This window comes from Sorex fumeus, unplaced genomic scaffold (assembly GCF_029834395.1).
Source record: "Sorex fumeus unplaced genomic scaffold, SorFum_2.1 ptg000063l, whole genome shotgun sequence".
NCBI classification, from domain to species: Eukaryota; Metazoa; Chordata; class Mammalia; order Eulipotyphla; family Soricidae; genus Sorex; species Sorex fumeus.
This window is the reverse complement of record NW_026606120.1, coordinates 81,183,765-81,203,592: the sequence shown is the minus strand read 5'-3', so window position 1 is coordinate 81,203,592 and position 19,828 is coordinate 81,183,765. Positions and strand designations below refer to the sequence as shown.

General features: G+C 44.5%; 2 protein-coding genes across 3 annotated transcripts in view; one reads left to right on the top strand and one right to left on the bottom strand.

Moving 5' to 3' along the window:
• CEP95 (centrosomal protein 95) overlaps nucleotides 1-11,053 on the bottom strand; it is a 31,474-nt gene extending 20,421 nt beyond the window's left edge. For both annotated transcript variants that reach the window (XM_056127235.1, XM_056127236.1), the window contains exons 1-4: nucleotides 10,730-11,053; nucleotides 9,016-9,144; nucleotides 6,898-7,005; nucleotides 2,525-2,635 (exon numbers count right to left, since the gene is read on the bottom strand). In XM_056127235.1, coding sequence (XP_055983210.1) covers nucleotides 2,525-2,635; nucleotides 6,898-7,005; nucleotides 9,016-9,144; nucleotides 10,730-10,748 — 367 coding nt within the window. In that variant the 5' untranslated portion in view covers nucleotides 10,749-11,053. The remainder of the gene's footprint in view (nucleotides 1-2,524; nucleotides 2,636-6,897; nucleotides 7,006-9,015; nucleotides 9,145-10,729) is intronic.
• A 173-nt stretch (nucleotides 11,054-11,226) lies between these two features.
• Nucleotides 11,227-19,140, top strand: DDX5 (DEAD-box helicase 5). The gene is made up of 14 exons (XM_056126679.1): nucleotides 11,227-11,335; nucleotides 11,622-11,802; nucleotides 12,952-13,120; nucleotides 13,395-13,491; nucleotides 13,586-13,719; nucleotides 13,815-13,880; nucleotides 14,078-14,219; nucleotides 14,302-14,462; nucleotides 14,545-14,717; nucleotides 15,011-15,121; nucleotides 15,343-15,404; nucleotides 15,493-15,552; nucleotides 16,808-17,032; nucleotides 17,203-19,140. Exons 2-14 carry the CDS (start codon nucleotides 11,759-11,761, stop codon nucleotides 17,604-17,606), a joined length of 1,848 nt encoding a protein of 615 aa, XP_055982654.1. The 5' UTR covers nucleotides 11,227-11,335; nucleotides 11,622-11,758; the 3' UTR covers nucleotides 17,607-19,140.
• Nucleotides 19,141-19,828: the final 688 nt, after the last annotated feature.

Here is a 19,828-nt window from a genome sequence, read left to right as displayed (position 1 = left end):
GCCCTGAGCAGTGTAGGATGTGGCCCCAAAACAAGCAAACAAAAATCAGGATTTCTTTTTATTCTTGCTCAATGACTTTTGGCTTGCAAAACTTTTTTTTCTCTTTTATTGGTCACCGTGAAACAACAAAATTATTCATGACTGGGTTTCAGGCATATCTTACTTCAACACCAATCCCTTCATCAGTGCCCACTTCCTTCCACCAATTTCCCTGTCTCCTCCTTTACCTACCACCCACCAGAGTAAGGGGAACTTTTTTTTCTTTTAGGGTCACACCCGGTGATGCACAGGGGTTAACTGCTGGCTCTGCACTCAGGAATTACTCCTGGCAGTGCTCGGAGGACCATATAGGATGCTGGAAATCAAACCTGGGTCGGCCATGTGCAAGGCAAACACCCTACCTGCTGTACTATCTCTCCAGTCCCAACACTTTTTTAAAATACATGTTTTGCATTGTAATTTACTGTACTGTAGCTGAAAGGATTTCATACACTTTAACACCTTTCAGCACTACCTCCTCCTCCAACTTGATCTTCTCTCCACTACAGTCATTGCCTCCTTCCTGTTCAGTCTCTCAGCCTCCTCAAGTGGCAAGTTTCCTGACTGAAAACCAGTTCTCATGTTCTTTGTTTCCAATGTCCTTCATTATTTCCCCACTGTATTTCCTTAAACCCTGCATATGAGAGAGATCATTCACTGTCTCCTTCCTCTCTCCTCTCTCTCTCTCCTTTACTCTCCTCCCTCCTTCCCTCGTCTCTCTCTCTCTCTCTCTCCTTCTCTCTCCTCAGCATAATTTCCAGGTCCCTCCATGTAGCAATAAACTTCATTACTTAATCTTTTGTTGTACAGTGTAGTGATATTCCATTTTGTGCTTGTACCAGTTTCTTTATCCAGTCATCTATTCTTGGACACTAGGGTTGTTTCTAGATTTTGGCTACTGTGAATAGCCAGGAACAGAGGGATGCAAATACCTTATCTCTGTTTTGATTTTGAACCCTTGGGGTATATTTCAAGAACTAGGATTGCTAAGCCAAATGGAAGCTCCATTCCTAGTTGCTGTCTTAGTCTCTGGAGTCAAATCACTTAAAGAAACATGTTTTCCCTTTTGGAACCTAGCAGTGCTCAGGGCTTACTCCTGGCTCTGGCTCTGTGCTCAAGGAGCACTCCTGATGTGTGGAGAGAGGTCAGGGGGACCATATAGGGTGCTGGGGTCAGCTGGGTGCAAAGCAAGCATCCTACCCTCTCTACTATTTCTCCAGCCCCATGAAGACACTTCCAAGGGTCATTTCCTGGAGAGTTCTCCCTATGCTTTCCTCAAAGTTTTCATTCATTCTGGTTTAATCTCAAAGTCTTTAATCCACTTTGAGTTTTTATTTATTTTTTTGACTTTTGGGCCACGCCCAGCCGTGCTCAGGAGTTACTCTTGACTCTGTGCTCAGGGATCACTCCTGGTGGTTCTTGAGGGACCAAATGTGATGCTGGTATCAAAACCAGGCTGGCCATGTTATAAGGCAAGCATCCTAACTGTTGTATGGCCCTTGAGTTGAATGGTGTGATATGGTTTCATCAGTTTCATTTTTGCATGTTTTCCCAATACCATTTGTTGATGATATTATTTTTGCTTCACTTCTGTCACTGATTAATCATCCATAAATTTGAAATATTAGAATTCTCAATTCTATTAGTGGTCTGCAAGTCTAACTTAAATTTAGTACCAAATTGTTTTGATTTGTAGTACAAGTAAATGTCAGGAAATGCAATGCCTCCCATCTACTTTTTTCTTTCTTAGAATTGATTTGGCTGTTTATAGTTCCATACAAACTTTAATAGAATTTGTTTCAAGCCTTTTAAGAATGCCATTGGAACTTTTCTTGTTTGGTTTGATTTTAGGCCACACCCGGTAGTGCTCAGGGGTCACTTCTAATGAGGCTCAGGAAACCAAGCCCAGGTTTCTGGGATCAAACCTGGGTTGGCCACATGCAAGGCAAGCTCCCTTCCCACTGTACTATCACTTTAGCCCCTGCCATTGGAACTTTAATGGAGACTACTGAATTTGTACAATACTTTGTGGAGGCAGGTTATTCTGACAATATTGATTCTTCTAAACCATGAACATAGTTTTGTTTTGCTTTGGGGCCACACCCGGCAGTGCTCAGGACTTACTAATGGCTCTGCACTAAAAGATCACTCCTGATGGGTTTGATACACTATATGGGGTGCCAAGGAAGAAAGTGAGCCACATGCAAGGCAAGAACCCTACCTGCTATACTACCGCTTTGGCTCCATAAAGAAACCCCAACCTGGATTTGATCCCTGGCATCTCCTATGGTGCCCTGAGCACTGGCAAAAGTAATTCCTGAGTGTTGAGCCAGGAGTAACCCCTGAGCAGTGCCGGGTGTGGTCCTACCTCCAAACTTAATCCATAATTCGATTTACCAGATAAAGTCATCAGAAAAAAACAGGTTAAAAAAATAAAAGCAAAATACGGCATAACCGTCAAACCAATTTTCTATTATTAACTTACTTTTCTCATAAGATGCTTCACTGACATGTTCTGTAAGATACTCCAGCAACCCATCAAGGATTTCTAGAAGATTCTTAATAGATTCTTTGTCTCCTTTTACTATGTTTTCTCCTAAGCACAGAATGCAGCACAGTTAAAAACAATGAAGAAATTAAAATTCTCATAATCTTGAAATATATACTACTGTGGAAACTTCAAGAAAATAAGGATTATAACTAACCCAGAATAAACAATATAAATATTAAAAACATCAATTTCCTGCTTCTGATAATATCTGACGAAACAAAGGAAACAGTCTTGAATATAGTGTTTGATACTTCACTGGCACAGTTCTTCCCCTATGAAGCAAAATATGTGGACTTAAGAAAACATCCTTTATTAAATTTTTTTTGGTTTTTTTTTTGAGCCACACCCACAGATAGTAGAAATTATCTATTCCACTTAACATTTTAGTGCTTACTCCCAGCTCTGTGCTAGGGTTTACTCCTGTTGGGTTTGGGGGATGATATGGTGTGCCAAGGATCAAATCTGGTTCGGCACATGCAAGCCAAGCACCCTACCTGCTGTGCTATTATTCTGGCTCCTCCTCTATAAATTTAGTATAAATTTTATACTAAAATTTAAAGCAGTGAAGCAGTTTTCTTAGGCTGGTGAAACAAACAGGCAGAAAAGAACCATTTTCAACTGTAGGAGACTACTTGTAGATGGCTGTATGTTAGGAAATGACAATAGTAGAACAATGTAGAAATAACCAAAAATACCTATTGAGAAACTTTGGGAATTCCCAATTTTTCTCCATGTTTGTTAATTTCTATTCATTTTATGTGATTCATCCCATTTTTCTATCTAAAAATCATCCTTGAGTCCATGAATACAAACCCCATCCTTTTTGTCTTGTTTTAAGGCCACACCCAACAGTGCTCAGGGCTTAATTCTGGCAGGGCTCAGGAGTGCTAGGTCTCAACTGGGCTGGGTGTGTACCTTACCTTCTATACTTTCTCTGTACCTCTGAACCTCCCCCACACTTTTTTTGTGAAGTTAAAAGGTTCACAAGAATATGAAGGTGAAATGAGAATGTCAAGTTAGAAGGTTACAAAAGGATTATAAGCATTTGGAAAGCTGACATATTTAAAGTCACCTAAAATGAATCCCAATCAGCATCAGGTGTGGACAGAATGTTAGCTCTTGAGACACTAAGGCTGTCCTCTGGGACACCATGCCTGGCATTCTCAGGAGTTAAAAACCAGAATGGTGAAGCTGAGTAAAAATTGCTATTTGAGAGACTCTAGCCACTCAGAACTTAATCTACTCCAGGAATCCAGTGTCTTACAATAATACTGTTAGGAAAGAACATATTTGACAACTGGGTTTTTGTTTTTTTGTTTAAAACCATCAACCAGAAATCTTGTTTTTAAGCCTTGTTTTTCTGGCTTAACAAGATACTTAAGTATATACTCCAGGGCATACTCACGACTTCTCAGTTTCCAGGATGGGGAGCATACTCTACCAACCCAGCAACTAAGACTGCCCTCCAGAATGTAGTGCTTCATGGTGTAGAAAAACAGCTCAAAACAAAACAGTACAGTCTTCTGAAAGAGGTAAGCAGTTTTGAAATTTTTCATGGAGTATTTAAACTGCCAGAGGTAGATCCGCACTAAAAATATCTTTAGGGTTGGGGCCAGAGAGGTAGTACAATGGGTAGGGTGCTTTCCTTGTACATGGCTGACTCGGGTTTGATCCCTGGCAGCCCTTATGGCTCCTCAAGAACCATCAGAAGTGATTCCTGGGCTAAGAGCCAGAATTAAGCCCCGAGCACTGCCTGTATGGCCCCCAAATAAAAATAAAACCCAAAAAGTCTCTAAAAGAACCTTTTTCCTTTTTAGGAACAATCACCCCCTAAAATTTTTTATAAGTAGATCTACTCTTGCTATAGTATGCTTCTAGAAGCACAAATATTAGGGAGTTGGAGAGATAGAACAGGGAGTAATGTGCGTGCCTATCTTGCATATGGCTCCCCCAGTTTCATTCCTGAGACCGCATGAGCCATCAAGCACCTCCAGAAGGGACTGCTGAGCACAGAGCTTGGAGTAACCCTGAAGTACTGCCTGATTTGGCTCCCCCCTTTTGTTGTTAATATCAAATTAAAAGATAGAAATTATCTATTCCACTTAACTTAGCTCCTGTCAAAGAATAAACCAATAGTATAAACCTTCCCTTAATGATTTAAGTATAGTTTCAAGTTCCCAAGATCCGATCTGCTTGCTAGCTTGCATAAAAAACTAATCTTTCTATTCTCACTATTTGCATATATAGCAATTCATAAATATGTTTGGCATTAGAATACAGGCTTAGTACACTTTACTTTGGAAAAATGTTCAAAAACAGCTTTGGTCTATTTATTTGGGACAATATAGTCAAGATTCAAATTCAAAGTGCAAAAGAAGGGCCAGAGAGAAATGGGTTCAGAGATTAAAGTGCATGGTATGGGGCCGAAGCAATAGCACAGCAGGTAGGGCGTTTGCCTTGCACGTGGCTGACCTGGGTTCGGTCCCCAGCATCCCATATGGTCCCCCAAGCACCTGCCAGGAGTGATTCCTGATTGCAGAGCCAGGAGTAACCCCTGTTGCATCACCGGGTCTGACCCAAAAAGCAAAAAACAAAACAAAACAAAAAAAAAAAACCAGAGACAAAGTGCATGCTTGTTTGCACGGACCCCAGTTCAATCCCTTGCCCACCACAAGTGCCCAGAAGCTTCTGAGCACCCAGGGATGGCCTGAATAATTCCTGGTACAGCAGAGCCCTCAAAGGCTATACCCTTGAGCCCTCATATGAATTGTAGGTCTGGCTCACCAAGAACCACCAGGAGGGGACCTCAGCCTTCTGAGAACTGCTGGGAGAGCCAAAATAAAGAAGCAGTGCAAAATTATATGATGAAAAGTCTTATCCCACCCTCGTACTGCACTGGAGCACAGTGAAGCAGGTATTACAGAGTTGCATCTGCTTTCAGAGAGTCCTGCATGAAATCAATTCACCTTTGCTTTTAACAGCAGCATGCTCTGAACTTGATCATTCTAACTGTGCATTTTTCTCAGTTAATACTTACTGGCAAATAAAACTATGATCTTAAGGAGATGCTCAAAGGCACCTATAGTCTGGATTGAATCCCTGGCACTGAACATTCATTCCACCCTGTAGCACTGCCAGGTGTAGTGCATGGCCCCTGAGTATCAGCAACTGTTAGTCTCTATCCGATTTTTTTTTTTAAAGAAAGGGTTTTGTTTCTTCTTTGGGGGGCAGGGGGGAGCAGGGCAGGGCACAGGGTTGGTTTTTGGCTATGCTCAGGGTTTACATCTGGTTCTGGCTTCAGGTATCACCCCTGGCAGTGCTGGAGATTGAACCCAGGCTGTTTGCATGGAAGGCAAGTGCTTTACTGACATACCCACGATGCTAGTGCTGCAATTTATTAAATAAGTCACTGGTAGTATGTGCAGGTATCAATATGATAAAAAAAACTATCACGCTACTTATTCTCAGGGCTAAAAAGTAGGAATATCTAAAACTTCACTACTAAGGAAAACTTAGACAAATCACCATACCAACATAGAAAAGCTAGGCTGCAACTTTTTTTTTTTTTTTTTTTTGCTTTTTGGGTCACACCCGGCGATGCTCAGGGGTTACTCCTGGCGGTGCTCGGGAAACCTGTGTGGGCCATGTTGGCTGCGTGCAAGGCAAACGCCCTACCCGCTGTGCTATCGCTCCAGCCCCCTAGGCTGCAACTTTAAAGAATAATTATGGTGGATTTTTTTTTTTGAGGTAGTTTTATTTAGAAAATATGAGAGGGAGAGAGATTCCAGTAAAAAAAAAAAGAAGAAAGAAAAATTAAGCACCTGAAGCTGAGATGCAGGCAACTTCAGAATGATTCTGAAGTTAAAAAAAATTTATGACTCAAGAGATAGTATAGAAGGTAAGGTGCTTGCTTTGCACACGGCTGACTCAGTGTACAATCCCTGGCATCCCTGAGCACTGCCAGGTGATTCTCAAGTGCAGAACCAGGAGTAATCTCTGAGCTATCACTGGGTGTAACCCCAAAACTAAAAATAAATGACAAAAATACATTGATGGCTGGAGAAACAACAACCACCAAAAAATACCTCAAACTGTCAGCTAGGATTCTTGTATCTCAGGCCCAAATCCATCAAACACAATCATGACTAATTCTGGAAATGCTCCCAAGGCTGGCTGTTGTTGATGATCTTGGTATAATCTTTTATTTATATCTAATCTATTCCACAAGTTTAGTCATGTGGTTAATCAATGTCAAAAGTAATAACAAGTTATCTTAGTAAAATGCAGTGATATAAGCATATACCAACCTGTTATGTGAGACAAGCTGACCTGCAGGTAATCCAAGGCCAGGGAATCAATTACTGCTTGTACATTGTGAGCTTCATCCTCTTGACTCTTGGGAATAGTAATGAGGTCTACGGGGAAAAAAAGGTATGTAAGTTTGCATCAGGGTTCAAGTTTTCATCTGTCTCTGACCAGACTTCTGAGTTAAATGTAATTGCTACAAAAATATCTATAAAAGAAAAAAGCTCAAGAGACTGAATTCTACATACTCCTTATTGCTTAAATGTCTGTAAATATTCAACTAACGTATGTGAACAGGCTCTGCAACAAGCACCATCTTAAAGAAAAATAAGAGGTCCCCAGGGTCAGGGCTCTGGCTCCTATGTGGAGAACATATGCCCTGTATTTGTAATGACCTGGGTTAGATCCACAGCACATGTCCAACCTCAGTACCAATGGGAGTGGCCCTGTAGTCCCCATACCATTAGGTATGGCCCTCACAACTAAGAGTAACAAAGTAGAGATTCTCAGTCCAAGGAGGTGTTAAAACTCTAAAGTGAGGCAATGTGAGGTAAAACTGTAGCTCCTCCCTAACTGTGGGCTGTCTTCCATGAGATGGAAAAAAAAAATGCCCACAGCAGCTCTGAAGAAGAGTTGTTTTGTTTTTGAGTCATGCCCAGTAGTGCTTAGGGGACCATCTGTGGTGCTGGGGAGAAAAGCTAGGGTTAGTCACATGAAAGGCTATTACCTTAAGCCCTGTACCATCACTCTAGTCCCAGTTCAAAACATTTGAAAGGTCAGAATAGGACAGAGTGCAGAAAGATTTAGCTATCAAGTATTAAATTTGAGGCGGAAGATGTCTTGGGGCAGGATTTTTAAAATATTTTAATTTATATGTCTCTAACTTCTAAAAAATGTTACAACTAGTACTAAAGAAACCTGCTAGAAGCTATTCCATTATCTAAGAAGTGTGAAATCTTCCCTCATGGAAACAATGTAAGGAAGACTCAAATTTATAAAGACTGTGATATCTCATTAGGAACATAGGAAAATGATGTGGCACCCCTCAAAGAAACGACACAAGTTAAGAAATAAGACACTGGATGTATGAACCGCCTTGTTCGTTTGTAGACTACATACAGCAATGATGGCTCAGGGCTTATTACTGGCTCTGCATTCAGGAATTATTCCTGAAGGTGCACAGGGGATCATAAGGGATGCCAAGGACTGAACCCTAGTTGGCTATGTGCAAGGCAAGTGAATACCTGCTGTACTATCAATCCAGCCCCACAAACCCAATTCTTTTTTTTTTTTGAAGTAACAGATTTTTTTTTTGTTTTTTGGTTTTTTTTTTTGCTTTTTGGGTCACACCCGGCGATGCTCAGGGGTTACTCCTGGCTCATGCACTCAGGAATCGTTCCTGGCGGTGCTCGGGGGACCATATGGGATGCTGGGAATCGAACCCGTGTCGGGCATGTTGGCTGCGTGCAAAGCAAACGCCCTACCCACTGTGCTATCGCTCCAGCCCCTGAAGTAACAGATTTTATTTGAAGGATTTTTAAGGTGTGTATGTGTGTGTATGTGTGTGTGTGAGAGAGAGAGAGAGAAAGAGAGAGAGAGAGAAAGTAACGTACTCAAGAGAGAACACAGGCTTCTCCAAGGGCAGAGAGAGTCCCTACACACATCCTAGCATTAGACAGAAAAGCATGGAAGTACACATCTCAAGAGGGGAGATGCGGGCGACACATGTGCTCAGCCATGTGGGCACAAGCAGCACAAGGGCTCAGGCAGCATATGCATGCCCAAACCCAATTCTTATCCCTAGCATTGGCTAAGGAACAGGACGCAACAAAGTTCAGAATTTACAAACTTCTGAAGTACATTTATAGAAAGGTACAACTTTCATAAGTCATTAGGCATGATTCAACAGTGATGACCAGGTCCAGTCAGACTGACATAACTCTCACAGCTATTATGGGTTGGTTCCATAAGAAGTTCATTAAGGTAAGGTAATGAATATAATCATTTAAATGTAAGTATAGACAGAGAGAAGACATTCAAATATTATACCATTGATATACAGGCACAGAAATTTCTGCCATTAAGACTCAGACACCCTCTTTTTGGTGGATGTACCTTACCTGGTACCTTTTCTCCCAAAATGTATTGATAAAGAGCAATAAAAACATTAGCATCACAATCTTCCAGTTCTCGTATCCTCAGATTTATGTGACATTTCAAAAGGAGGTTATTGGCAACAGTTATCCAGTCTGTTGATAAAGGAGAGGGGAAAGCCTTGAAAAAAAAATAGTTGTATACTCCATACATTTAACACACACACACACACACACACACACTCAGTACATTTAAAACCCACACACAGGCATCGGACTCTGACGGAGATTTCAGACCATTCTAGGTAGGAGTTAATTTTTTTCATTTTTAAAGTTTTTGGTTTGGGGGGCCATACTCTAGTGACTCCCAGCAGGGCTTAGGTGCTGAAAGATTGAACCCCAGCTTCTGATGCTCTCTCTCTGGCCCCGGCATGCTTCTTGAAAAGATGTCTTTAATTCCTTTGGGTGACTTACAAGGTGCTACAAATTGGGGTAAGGGGGTACTCCTGGTTCTGGGCTGAGGAGTGACCCTCAGTGCTAGAGGGACCCATGATGAGTCCCGTAGGTTCTAACCAGAGTCAGTTGCCTGAAGTGCAAGGCAAATGCCTCAACTCCTGTGCCATGTTCTCCAGCCCAAGGCAATGTGACTTCCTGTTGTGAAAACCAGAATGAAAACACAATAGTTACTGTTGCGACCTAAAACTTTTTCCACTATAGTTATCATCGGAACCATAAGGAGCTTACTTGAACACACTTACAACGAAATGTCATAAACAAGAGTTTGTTAATGATAGCTGGACTACCAGAAACTAATTAATGAATGTCACTGCGGAGTCCCAATAGCATTGGCTATGTTTTTACCCAATTATCTCCGGCAAGCCATAATTTCTCTAGTGCCCAAAGAGGTGGTGATTAACCGAGGCTGTTAAAAACTGGAGTAAATGACACCACCAATCATGGCACTTTGTTAGTTTTAATGTATCTGACAGAGCAGAAGAGCAGAGCTGTGCCCTACCTAGCCCGGGAACTAGCACCGTCCTAGCCCTTCTGCCACCTCCCTGAGAACCAATCCGGTGGGCCTGGGACCAGAAAACGGGCGTCAAGGACGCCTGGTCCAGAAGCCCATCTGCAAGGCTTGGGACCTCTGCTCCCTGCCATGACGGGCAGTCAAGGGGAAAGACCTTCCGCTCTGGGAGGGAGCGCTCTGCAAACGCGTTCTGGAAACCCACTCCCCGCGCGGCGGGGCAAACGCGGCCCCCCGACCGGCCCGTCGCTGCGGAGAACACCAGCGCGTCCTAGACGACGGGGCTAGAGCCCGCCCGTAACCAACGGCAGCGGGCGGCCCTACGCGGGCCAGGGCGTCTGGGGGTCGGGAGTGAGTCTGTTGGGGGCGTGTGTCGGGGGGGGGGTCGTCTTCGAAGCGCCACTCCCCGGGGCACGGGCGCAACTGGGCTCTCCCGAGAACCACCAGTCCGGGGAAGATTCTCCCCCACGGCCCCTTTTGCCGGCAGGGGTTGGGGGTTTGCAAAGAACCGCGCCCGAGCTCCGGTTCCCCCACCCTGGGGAGCGGGGGCTGAGAGACCCTTCCAGAGGCGGCCGCCGATGGCTGCTGCCCGGCTTCTGTCACGACCCAGAGGACGCCGCCCCCGAGCCCTCGGGATAAAACGGGCAGGGGCGGCCCGCGGAGGGGGCCCCGGACGGCTTCAGTCCGCACACACCAGGGCTTCAGACCGAGACTCACCGGCCTCGGAGTAAGCCATGTCTCGGAAGCAGGCTGCGGCGGGAGTCGCGGGCGGGCGCGCGGGCTACGGTGTCCGGCAAGGGCCTTTCGGCGCAGACACGGCGCTGGAAGGAGGGGAAAGGAATAGGAGGCGCCAAGGAGGAGGGGGGGAAGAGGGTGGGACGTTGAAACGGCTTCTCGCCGCTGATTGGTCATCAAAGGAGCACTTCCCTTCGCCGCACGTGCCTAGACGGCGGTTTGTGGGCTTTAGATCCCATTCCCGCGGGGTAGAGCCCGCTAAGGGATTCGTAGGTCGGTGGGTTTGACAGCCCCGGGCCCCCAGCAACGCTGGCCGGGCTCTAGAGGGCGTTAGACCGGCACTTCCGGTAAGCGTCGTTCGTTTGGTATTCCTCCGCCGAGACCCAAGTGGCGAAGTAGTGCGGCCCGCTCACCCGGTGGGCGGGGCGGCCACGTGACCGCGCCGAGGCCCGCCTCCCCGTGGCGTTTGGTTAGGGGCGTGAGGACACCTCGGAGACGTAAACATCCCCGAGTGGGCAGAGTGGTTTCGCCGCCGGGCCTGGACAAGGGTGGGGTGGCTTCCTGGAGGTGCAGGGAGACGAGGAGAAGGTGAAGCTCAGAGGGTGAAGTCCGAGGCAGCCCTCGAGCGGGTGGGCGAAGCCACGAAGGGGCGACAAACGGGCGGCTCGAAGGGAGGGGCGGCGGGGGGAAGGGCGCGAACATGGCGGATTCCGGAACGCCGGCGAGCGTTGCGGCCTCTGCGCAGGGGCGGGTGATTAGGTCATAGAGCGGCTCCCAGCGTTCTCCGCGGCGGAGGAGGCGGGCCAGGTTATAAAACCGGCTGCCGGGACGCGGCCGGCACCTCATTCATTTCCACCGGTCTCTTGTCGAGCAGCTCCGGCTCCTGTCATCGCCGTCCCTCCGCCGCTGCCGCCCCCGCGAGGCTTCGTCGTCGCCGAAGCCTCCTGTAGCGACTCGTCGCTCCCTGTTTTCTCTCCGCTTCGTCCCCCGCCAACCGCAATCATTGACGCCATGTCGGGTTATTCGAGTGACCGAGATCGCGGCCGGGATCGAGGGTGAGTGTGGGCTGTCAGGGCCCGGCGGGTGGGGGAGGGGCGGCAGTCGGGGGCAGCGGCGGAGGCGGGGGCGAGTGAGGCGTTGGGCTTTCTCCCGAGCCTTTGGGGTCTCCCCCGTCGAGGATTAGGAGATTTTTGGGCTATTTACCCGAGTCGGCCCTTAGTAATTTTTTAAAGAGAATTTTTTGTTTTTCAAGTACGGGGGTGGGGGCGCAGGCGTTTTCGAGGGTTTTTTGTTTGTTTCTTTGGGGTTTTTTTTGCGGCCGCCGGGGGTGGGGGAGCCGAATTCGCAGGATTGCGTTGGGTGGGGGGCTGGGGGGGAAGGGAAGCGCGACGCTCCGCGGCGGCGCCCGCCGCGATTCGGTGCAGGCTTCGGGGGCGGCGGCGTTTGAGGGGCGTCGGGACGTCGGGGGCGCCGCGGGGGGCTCCTCGGGAGCCCCGGGGGCGGCCGGATTCGGCCATGTGGCGGAGCCGCGGGCACAAAATGCCGGCGTCGGACATGGCGGCGGCGCCTTTGTTACCCCGCCCGGCGGAGGAGCTCAAAATGGCAGCGCGGAGAAAATGTGGCGCAGAGAGAAATGCGAGACAAAGGGGGAAGCGCCGCCCCAGCGGGAACGCCGCCCGGCCGGCTCCGCCCGGGCCCGGACTCCTCCCCCGGTGGCCGCCGGCTCCTCCTTCTCTTCCTCGCGTTATATAATTGTGCCGCCTGGCTGCCGAGCCGCCGCCATGGGCCGTGCCGAGGTGGCCCCGAGACGACTGCGCGGCGGCCTCGCGCCGAGCGCTCGCCCCGGCCCTGCCCGTCGGCCACGAGAATCCGAGCGCCGGGGCCTGGGATCGGCGGGGGCGGGCAAAAAAAAAAAAAAACCCACGAAGCTGGCGCGTCCCTCAGTCCCGGTGGTGGTTCCCCAGCTCGGGGGGCGGGAGTGACTGCGCATCCCCACGCTGTCGCCGCTGCTCGGGGCACGGGGCGGGACCGAGGGTTGGCTTGGAGAAGGGGCCGCCGCTGAGGGAGGGAGCGGGATTTGGTCTCCCGTTGAGTCCCGCTTTGGGGCTTAGTTGGCTAGCACCCGGGGTGGGGGGAATCTGACAGTCAGTCTGTAAGCTCCCCTGGGTAGGCTTGTGCAAAAAACGTTGCCTTGTAAATTGCAGGTTTGGTGCACCTCGGTTTGGAGGAAGTAGGGCAGGGCCCCTAGGATCTGGAAAGAAATTTGGAAACCCTGGGGAGAAGCTAGTTAAAAAGAAGTGGAATCTTGATGAGCTGCCCAAATTTGAGAAGAATTTTTATCAAGAACACCCTGACTTGGCTAGGCGCACGGCAGTAAGTAATCTCTTGGCACTTAACTGTTCGTACATAGCATATCAAAATCTGACCAGAAATAGCTTGCGATTTGGAGGAATTGACACTTTGACACATTGTTCTTGGGGAAGAGAAAGGCCTTCTGGAAAGAAGGGATTTGGAGCTTTCTTTTTAGAACAGTTAAACTTAGCAAATGTGGATCCAGATTAAAAGTTAACCCATTTGTAATTAAGGAGCATGCAGTTGCTTTGTTTAGTTCTCAAGAGATTTACTAGCCGATGATTGTTTCTTATAGCAAGAGGTGGAGACATACAGAAGAAGCAAGGAAGTTACGGTTAGAGGTCACAACTGCCCAAAACCAGTTCTGAATTTTTATGAAGCAAATTTCCCTGGTAAATGCTTGTTTTGAGTCTACTCGTTTTTTTTAAAAAACCCTTTCCATCCCCTTGACTTTAGTCATTCTTACTAAATTATCTCAACCTACAGCAAATGTCATGGATGTGATCGCAAGACAGAACTTCACTGAACCCACTGCTATTCAAGCTCAGGGATGGCCAGTTGCTCTGAGTGGATTGGATATGGTTGGAGTAGCACAGACTGGATCTGGGAAAACATTGTCTGTAAGTTTGGGAGAAACTTTGGGTAGCCAAAAAATGGGTTGAGAAGCAAAAATGAAAAGATTTTAATATAGTTTCTGTTGCTTTCCCCTAAATAGTACTTGCTGCCTGCCATCGTCCACATCAATCATCAGCCGTTTCTAGAGAGAGGTGATGGGCCTATTGTAAGTATGTTCTGTGTGCTTGGGTAGAAGTGTAATATAAGAGCAACACATATTAAAGAATATTCTGTATAAATATTATACCCATTTGAACTGAAAGTAAAGCTGCTTTGAGTATAGGAAAGTAATACTGAAAACAGGCAATTTGAAACTAGGGTCTGGGTCTAAATTTGTTTTCTTTCTATTCCTCTTTTTCTTAGTGCTTGGTGCTGGCACCAACTCGGGAACTGGCTCAACAGGTGCAGCAAGTTGCTGCTGAATACTGTAGAGCATGCCGTTTGAAGTCTACTTGTATCTATGGTGGTGCACCCAAGGGACCACAAATTCGCGATTTGGAGAGAGGCAAGTAAAGCAAAAATTGAGTGTTTTCAACTTTGAGTTGAGTGTTCTGTGTTTTCATGAAACTTCTATGTTAAAATTGAAGGTGTGGAGATCTGCATTGCAACACCTGGGAGACTGATCGACTTCTTAGAGTGTGGAAAAACTAATCTGAGAAGAACCACCTATCTTGTCCTTGATGAAGCAGATCGAATGCTTGATATGGGCTTTGAACCCCAAATAAGGAAGATTGTGGATCAGATAAGAGTACGTATCTCATATTTTCAAATGGAGCTGCTGCTTTTTAATTCTGTGAATAATACTATAATTTAATTGTAAAATTCTTCAGCCTGATAGACAAACCCTAATGTGGAGTGCAACTTGGCCAAAAGAAGTGAGACAGCTTGCTGAAGATTTTCTGAAAGACTACATTCATATAAACATTGGTGCACTGGAACTGAGTGCAAATCACAACATTCTTCAGATTGTGGATGTGTGTCACGATGTGGAAAAAGATGAAAAGTGAGCTTTCTGAGTCTCTACTTTAAAACCACTTTGTTTAGGAATTAAAAGTATCTGGTTACAGATTATCCTTAAATGCCACCTTTGGATAGGTCTGGATCTGTTAGTTAAAAGTAGTCTTTCCCCAAATTAAGTTGCTTCCTTGGTTGAGGGAGGTATGTGGTATTAAGAAAGAAATATACTGATTGGTTTATTTACCATTCGTGGGTAGAATTGCATGATCAGCCATCAGTAATCAGGTGTTTTCTTTAAGATCATTTACAGTGAATGAACTTTTTTTCTTCCTCTTTAAGACTTATTCGTTTAATGGAAGAGATCATGAGTGAGAAGGAGAATAAAACCATTGTTTTTGTTGAAACCAAAAGAAGATGTGATGAACTTACTAGAAAAATGAGGAGAGATGGGTATGCTATTTTTCCTCCATTGAAATCATATTAGAGCTAAGGAATTTCTGGAAGACAGTATCTTAGTGGATTTGGGTTTTCGTAAATGAAAATAGTGTGGTGTGGATAAACACTGAAATTTAAAGGGATTGGTGACTAAAAATGGTGAAACGTTTTGATTATTAATCTCTTAAGGGCTTAAGTTATGAGGACACTAACGAAATCTTCCTTTCATAATACAGGTGGCCTGCCATGGGTATCCATGGTGACAAGAGTCAACAGGAACGTGACTGGGTTCTAAATGGTAACACATCTCAACAAAAATTTCTTGAAATTTTCTCAATCTGGATCCAGACAAGATGAGTAATAATACATTATTTCTTATTTTGCAGAATTCAAACATGGAAAAGCTCCTATTCTGATTGCTACAGATGTGGCTTCCAGAGGGCTAGGTTAGTACAAACTCGCATTCATGGCTTGATTATCCAGAAGATCTCCATATAATTTTTTTTAAAGAAAGTTTATTGCTTTCTTTAACCTCTGCATTTTTCTAAGTTTTTTTCATATAAAGGTGCAGTCTTTGTGGCAAGGCCTAGGCATGACAATCGGAGGACTCGAGGGGGATGGAGGACTAGTGGTCGGCTGGCTGCTTCCAGTCGATTAGAGAGGTGAAAAGCTGAAAGTGTGCCAGTAACCTTCAAAAGGCAGAGCATACCACCTCTGCCTCGTAAACTGTTCTCTCCGGGGGAAAAAAATGGAAGTTATCCTCACAGTTCACTGCCGTGGTATTTCTTCTGTCCCATGCTTTGCATGACTGCCATGGTACAGCATTGTCTCAAACTGTTTACTGTGATCTGTGGGTCTTTGAGTTTCAGTGAGTTTGCTGAAATGTCGAAGAAATATTTCCAAACATCAATGTACAATGAAATTTTTGTTCAAGTTTGAAATGGAGAGAGCAGCTTTAAAAGGTACTAAAGCCTTTTACAAATTGGTGAGTACTGGCACATGAGATAATCTAGAGCAGGAACAACTTCTCACACCTAGTCAGTGGGAAAAGAAAAATGCCATGAAAGTTCCTCCCTCACCTACACAGTAGTCGTCATGTCGAGACCTGCCAGAGAGAGACACATTCTCAAGTGAATCCTGGCTTCTTGGAAGCGCTTGCCTAGACGAGACACAGTGCATAAAAACAACTTTTGGGGGACAGGTATGTTTTTCTTGCAGCTGCAGTTGTAAGGTCTTGGCAAGACAAGCAGTGTGGCCAGAATTTCAAACTACTGTCGTGTGTATACATACAAAGGACCATGTGCAATTTTGTTTAAAGGTCCTCAAAATGAGCACATGAAGAGGTTGCTGTGAACCTTTTAAGTGGCCCTACTGCGCAGAAGCATTCAGATGTCACTTGATGATCTGTAAGGGGACTTGTGATTTAGAAATGTTCTAGAGAATACACTTTGACAGGCTTTCTCCATTGGGCGGGTTCTAAGACATACTGATGACTTGTGCTTTTTTTTTTTCCCCCTTTTTCCCCCCCTCTTTCTTCAACCTCAATGGTAATCCTACAGGGATTGGATAACCATTTTAACTATTTTTTGCAGCCCATACCTTCTTGGGAATACAATTGTCTAACTTTTTATTTTTGGTCTGGCTGTTGTGGTGTGCAAAACTCCGTACATTGCTATTTTGCCACACTGCAACACCTTACAGATGTGGAAGATGTGAAATTTGTCATCAATTATGACTACCCTAACTCCTCAGAGGATTATATTCATCGAATTGGAAGAACTGCTCGCAGTACCAAAACAGGCACAGCATACACTTTCTTTACACCTAATAATATAAAGCAAGTGAGCGACCTTATCTCTGTGCTTCGTGAAGCTAATCAAGCAATTAATCCCAAGTTGCTTCAGTTGGTCGAAGACAGAGGTTCAGGTAAGGCCAACCTTTCATTAGAAATGTTTGGAGTCAAATGATGATGAACATTAATTTAAAATGGGATCAGTGGTCAGTAAAATTTGTGAAGCTGAACCCTTAATACCTATTAAATTGAATTATTGGTGATGGTTTGTAAAATCAATCTGCAATTTTTTTTATCTTGACAGGTCGTTCCAGGGGTAGAGGAGGCATGAAAGATGACCGTCGGGACAGATACTCTGCGGGCAAAAGGGGTGGATTTAATACCTTTAGAGACAGGGAAAATTATGACAGAGGTTATTCTAGTCTGCTTAAGAGAGATTTTGGGGCAAAAACTCAGAATGGTGTTTACAGTGCTGCAAATTACGCCAATGGGAGCTTTGGAAGTAATTTTGTGTCTGCTGGTATACAGACCAGTTTTAGGACTGGTAATCCAACTGGGACTTACCAGAATGGTTATGATAGCACTCAGCAATATGGAAGTAGTGTTCCAAATATGCACAATGGTATGAACCAACAGGCATATGCATATCCTGCTACTGCAGCTGCACCTATGATTGGTTATCCAATGCCAACAGGATATTCCCAATAAGACTTTAGAAGTATATGTAAATGTCTGTTTTTCATAATTGCTCTTTATATTGTGTGTTATCAGACAGGATAGTTATTTAAGAAACATGGGAAATGCAGAAATGACTGCAGTGCAGCAGTAATTATGGTGCACTTTTTCGCTATTTAAGTTGGATATTTCTCTACATTCCTGAAACAATTTTTAGGTTTTTTTTGTACTAGAAAATGCAGGCAGTGTTTTCACAAAAGTAAATGTACAGTGATTTGAAATACAATAAATGAAGGCAATGCATGGCCTTCCAATAAAAAATATTTGAAGACTGAATTAAGTGGAAATTGTACTTTATTTTACATATGTCATGTAAAACTTTAGATTGTCTGTTCCTTTTATCTAAATTCTACAGGCTTTAGTTTTGGGAATTGGTGAGATCAGAGGGTCCATTTTACAAGTTAAAATGGAATTGATACAGGTAATTTTATAATTCTATGCTAAATTACAGAGGCCTTTTGTCAGTACCTCCCAATATCAGGTGAGTCTTACAGTGTCAGCAGAATGGTGAAATGAGTACATAGAAAAAAACAGGAAATAGCCTCACCCTCAAACTTGGTGTGAGAACATGACTTCCTTTTTTTAAAACTTGTTTTTCAAATTCATGCTCTTGGCTCTTGTGAATTGCTGAAATGTTAGGCAGAAGTTAAGATACTACCATTTAAGATGGTTGATACAGCCAAGCTGGAAGTTCATTTCTTAGCACTCATTATATGTAGACTCGAGTCTTAAGCTTCAAGGGGCTCTTGACTAGTCACACTTGGGAGTCATGAATGTCTCTTCAACAATTCAGGGAATCTTAGAAGACTTAAAACTGGATTTCAAATGAATCCAAATAGTAAAGTTCCGGTTGGTAATGAAGAGGGAGCAACAGAACCAAAAGCACACAGAGACAGTACAAGTCATCTTCTAGGGTTGATAATGGGCTTTTAGTGTTAGAAGGATCCAGGGAGTGGCTGTGAAAGATGGCCTCACCAACCTTTCTAATCCTTTATTTCAGTAATGACTAGAGAAGTAGGTATAACTGTCTACAGAGAGTTAGTAATTCTATGTCAACTTTTTGCCAGGAGTGAAGTCTTCATGAGAGACTTCATTTAAAGTCAGATTATTAAATTGAGGCTTTAATTGGTGTTACAGCCTTATCTCTAAAATGTAAACCTATATACGTTGGGGGGGGGAGTTGGAGTGTATTTTTAGGACTAATACATTGAAAACTGGTTCAGCCTCACTAATAACTTGAACTGTTTTCAATAGCATGGTTAGTCAATTCACTATGATCTAACTTGCAAAAAGCTTTTGGGGTAGGTTGGAGCATTTATTACGTATTTTACTGTTTGGTGTCTAAACGTGGGCCTTTTAATTTGTAAAACTGAAATATTGTGGGGCTGTGAAAAACATTTACCTATTTACCTTTGAAGTAAGTTTTGAAAGACAGTCCACTTTTTAGCATGTATGTTGTGTCCAGCCTGTGGTTGTCTTAACTAATAAATGTGACTTTTTCTCCCCATTCTCTCTTTTATTTATTTGCGTATAGGTCTCCCGTGTTTTCTGAGTGGAAAACACAGTAGTAAATAGCCCACTGTTGTAGTTAATAAGCGTTCTGACAGTACTCTCTGATTTTTTTTCTTTACAGTTTTACAAATTTGTTCTCATGCTTGTATGGAATGAATCCTAATAAAAAAAAATGACATAAGTTTTTTTAACTGCTCCTCTATTAACTTGCGTAGGCATTTATTGCCTCTCTTCGTGAACTATGCATGTTGGTAGTATTGTAGAATGTTGATCCCTTCCACCTGCATCAAAAGGTTTCAGTTTTCAAGAGAGAAGTGAGAATTGAGTTTGAAATGAGGACACAAGAAAGTAAATAAGCCTGTTTAGTCTTAAATCTTAAAAGTCCCGTTCACATTTTGGTGGATCCTTAGAAGGGTCTTAAGATCAGGAAAGTGCTGATTATCATGGTTATCGTAGCCCCTTTCAGTGGACAGCTTCTTAGAAAACATGCATGTTTTGGACTCCACATGATTCCTGTAGAGGGACTGACCCTGAGTAAAACCGCTCCAGTCAAGTTCTATAAAAGCTGCTTACAAGCACTTCCCATCCTCTCCACCCCTTGAGGACAAGAACTGGGAGGGGCGTGCGGAGGGGTAAACACCCTGGTGGCCGTTTGTAGCCAGCGCTGGGAGTCAAGCTTGGCT

Excerpts from the sequence above, each read along its gene's own strand:
- DDX5 (XM_056126679.1), top strand. The coding sequence starts at position 11,759 with ATGTCGGGTTATTCGAGTGACCGAGATCGCGGCCGGGATCGAGG. Across the intron at positions 13,881-14,077 it reads AGAGAGGTGATGGGCCTATT|TGCTTGGTGCTGGCACCAAC; the intron begins GTAAGTATGTTC and ends TCTTTTTCTTAG. Across the intron at positions 14,718-15,010 it reads GATGTGGAAAAAGATGAAAA|ACTTATTCGTTTAATGGAAG; the intron begins GTGAGCTTTCTG and ends TTCCTCTTTAAG.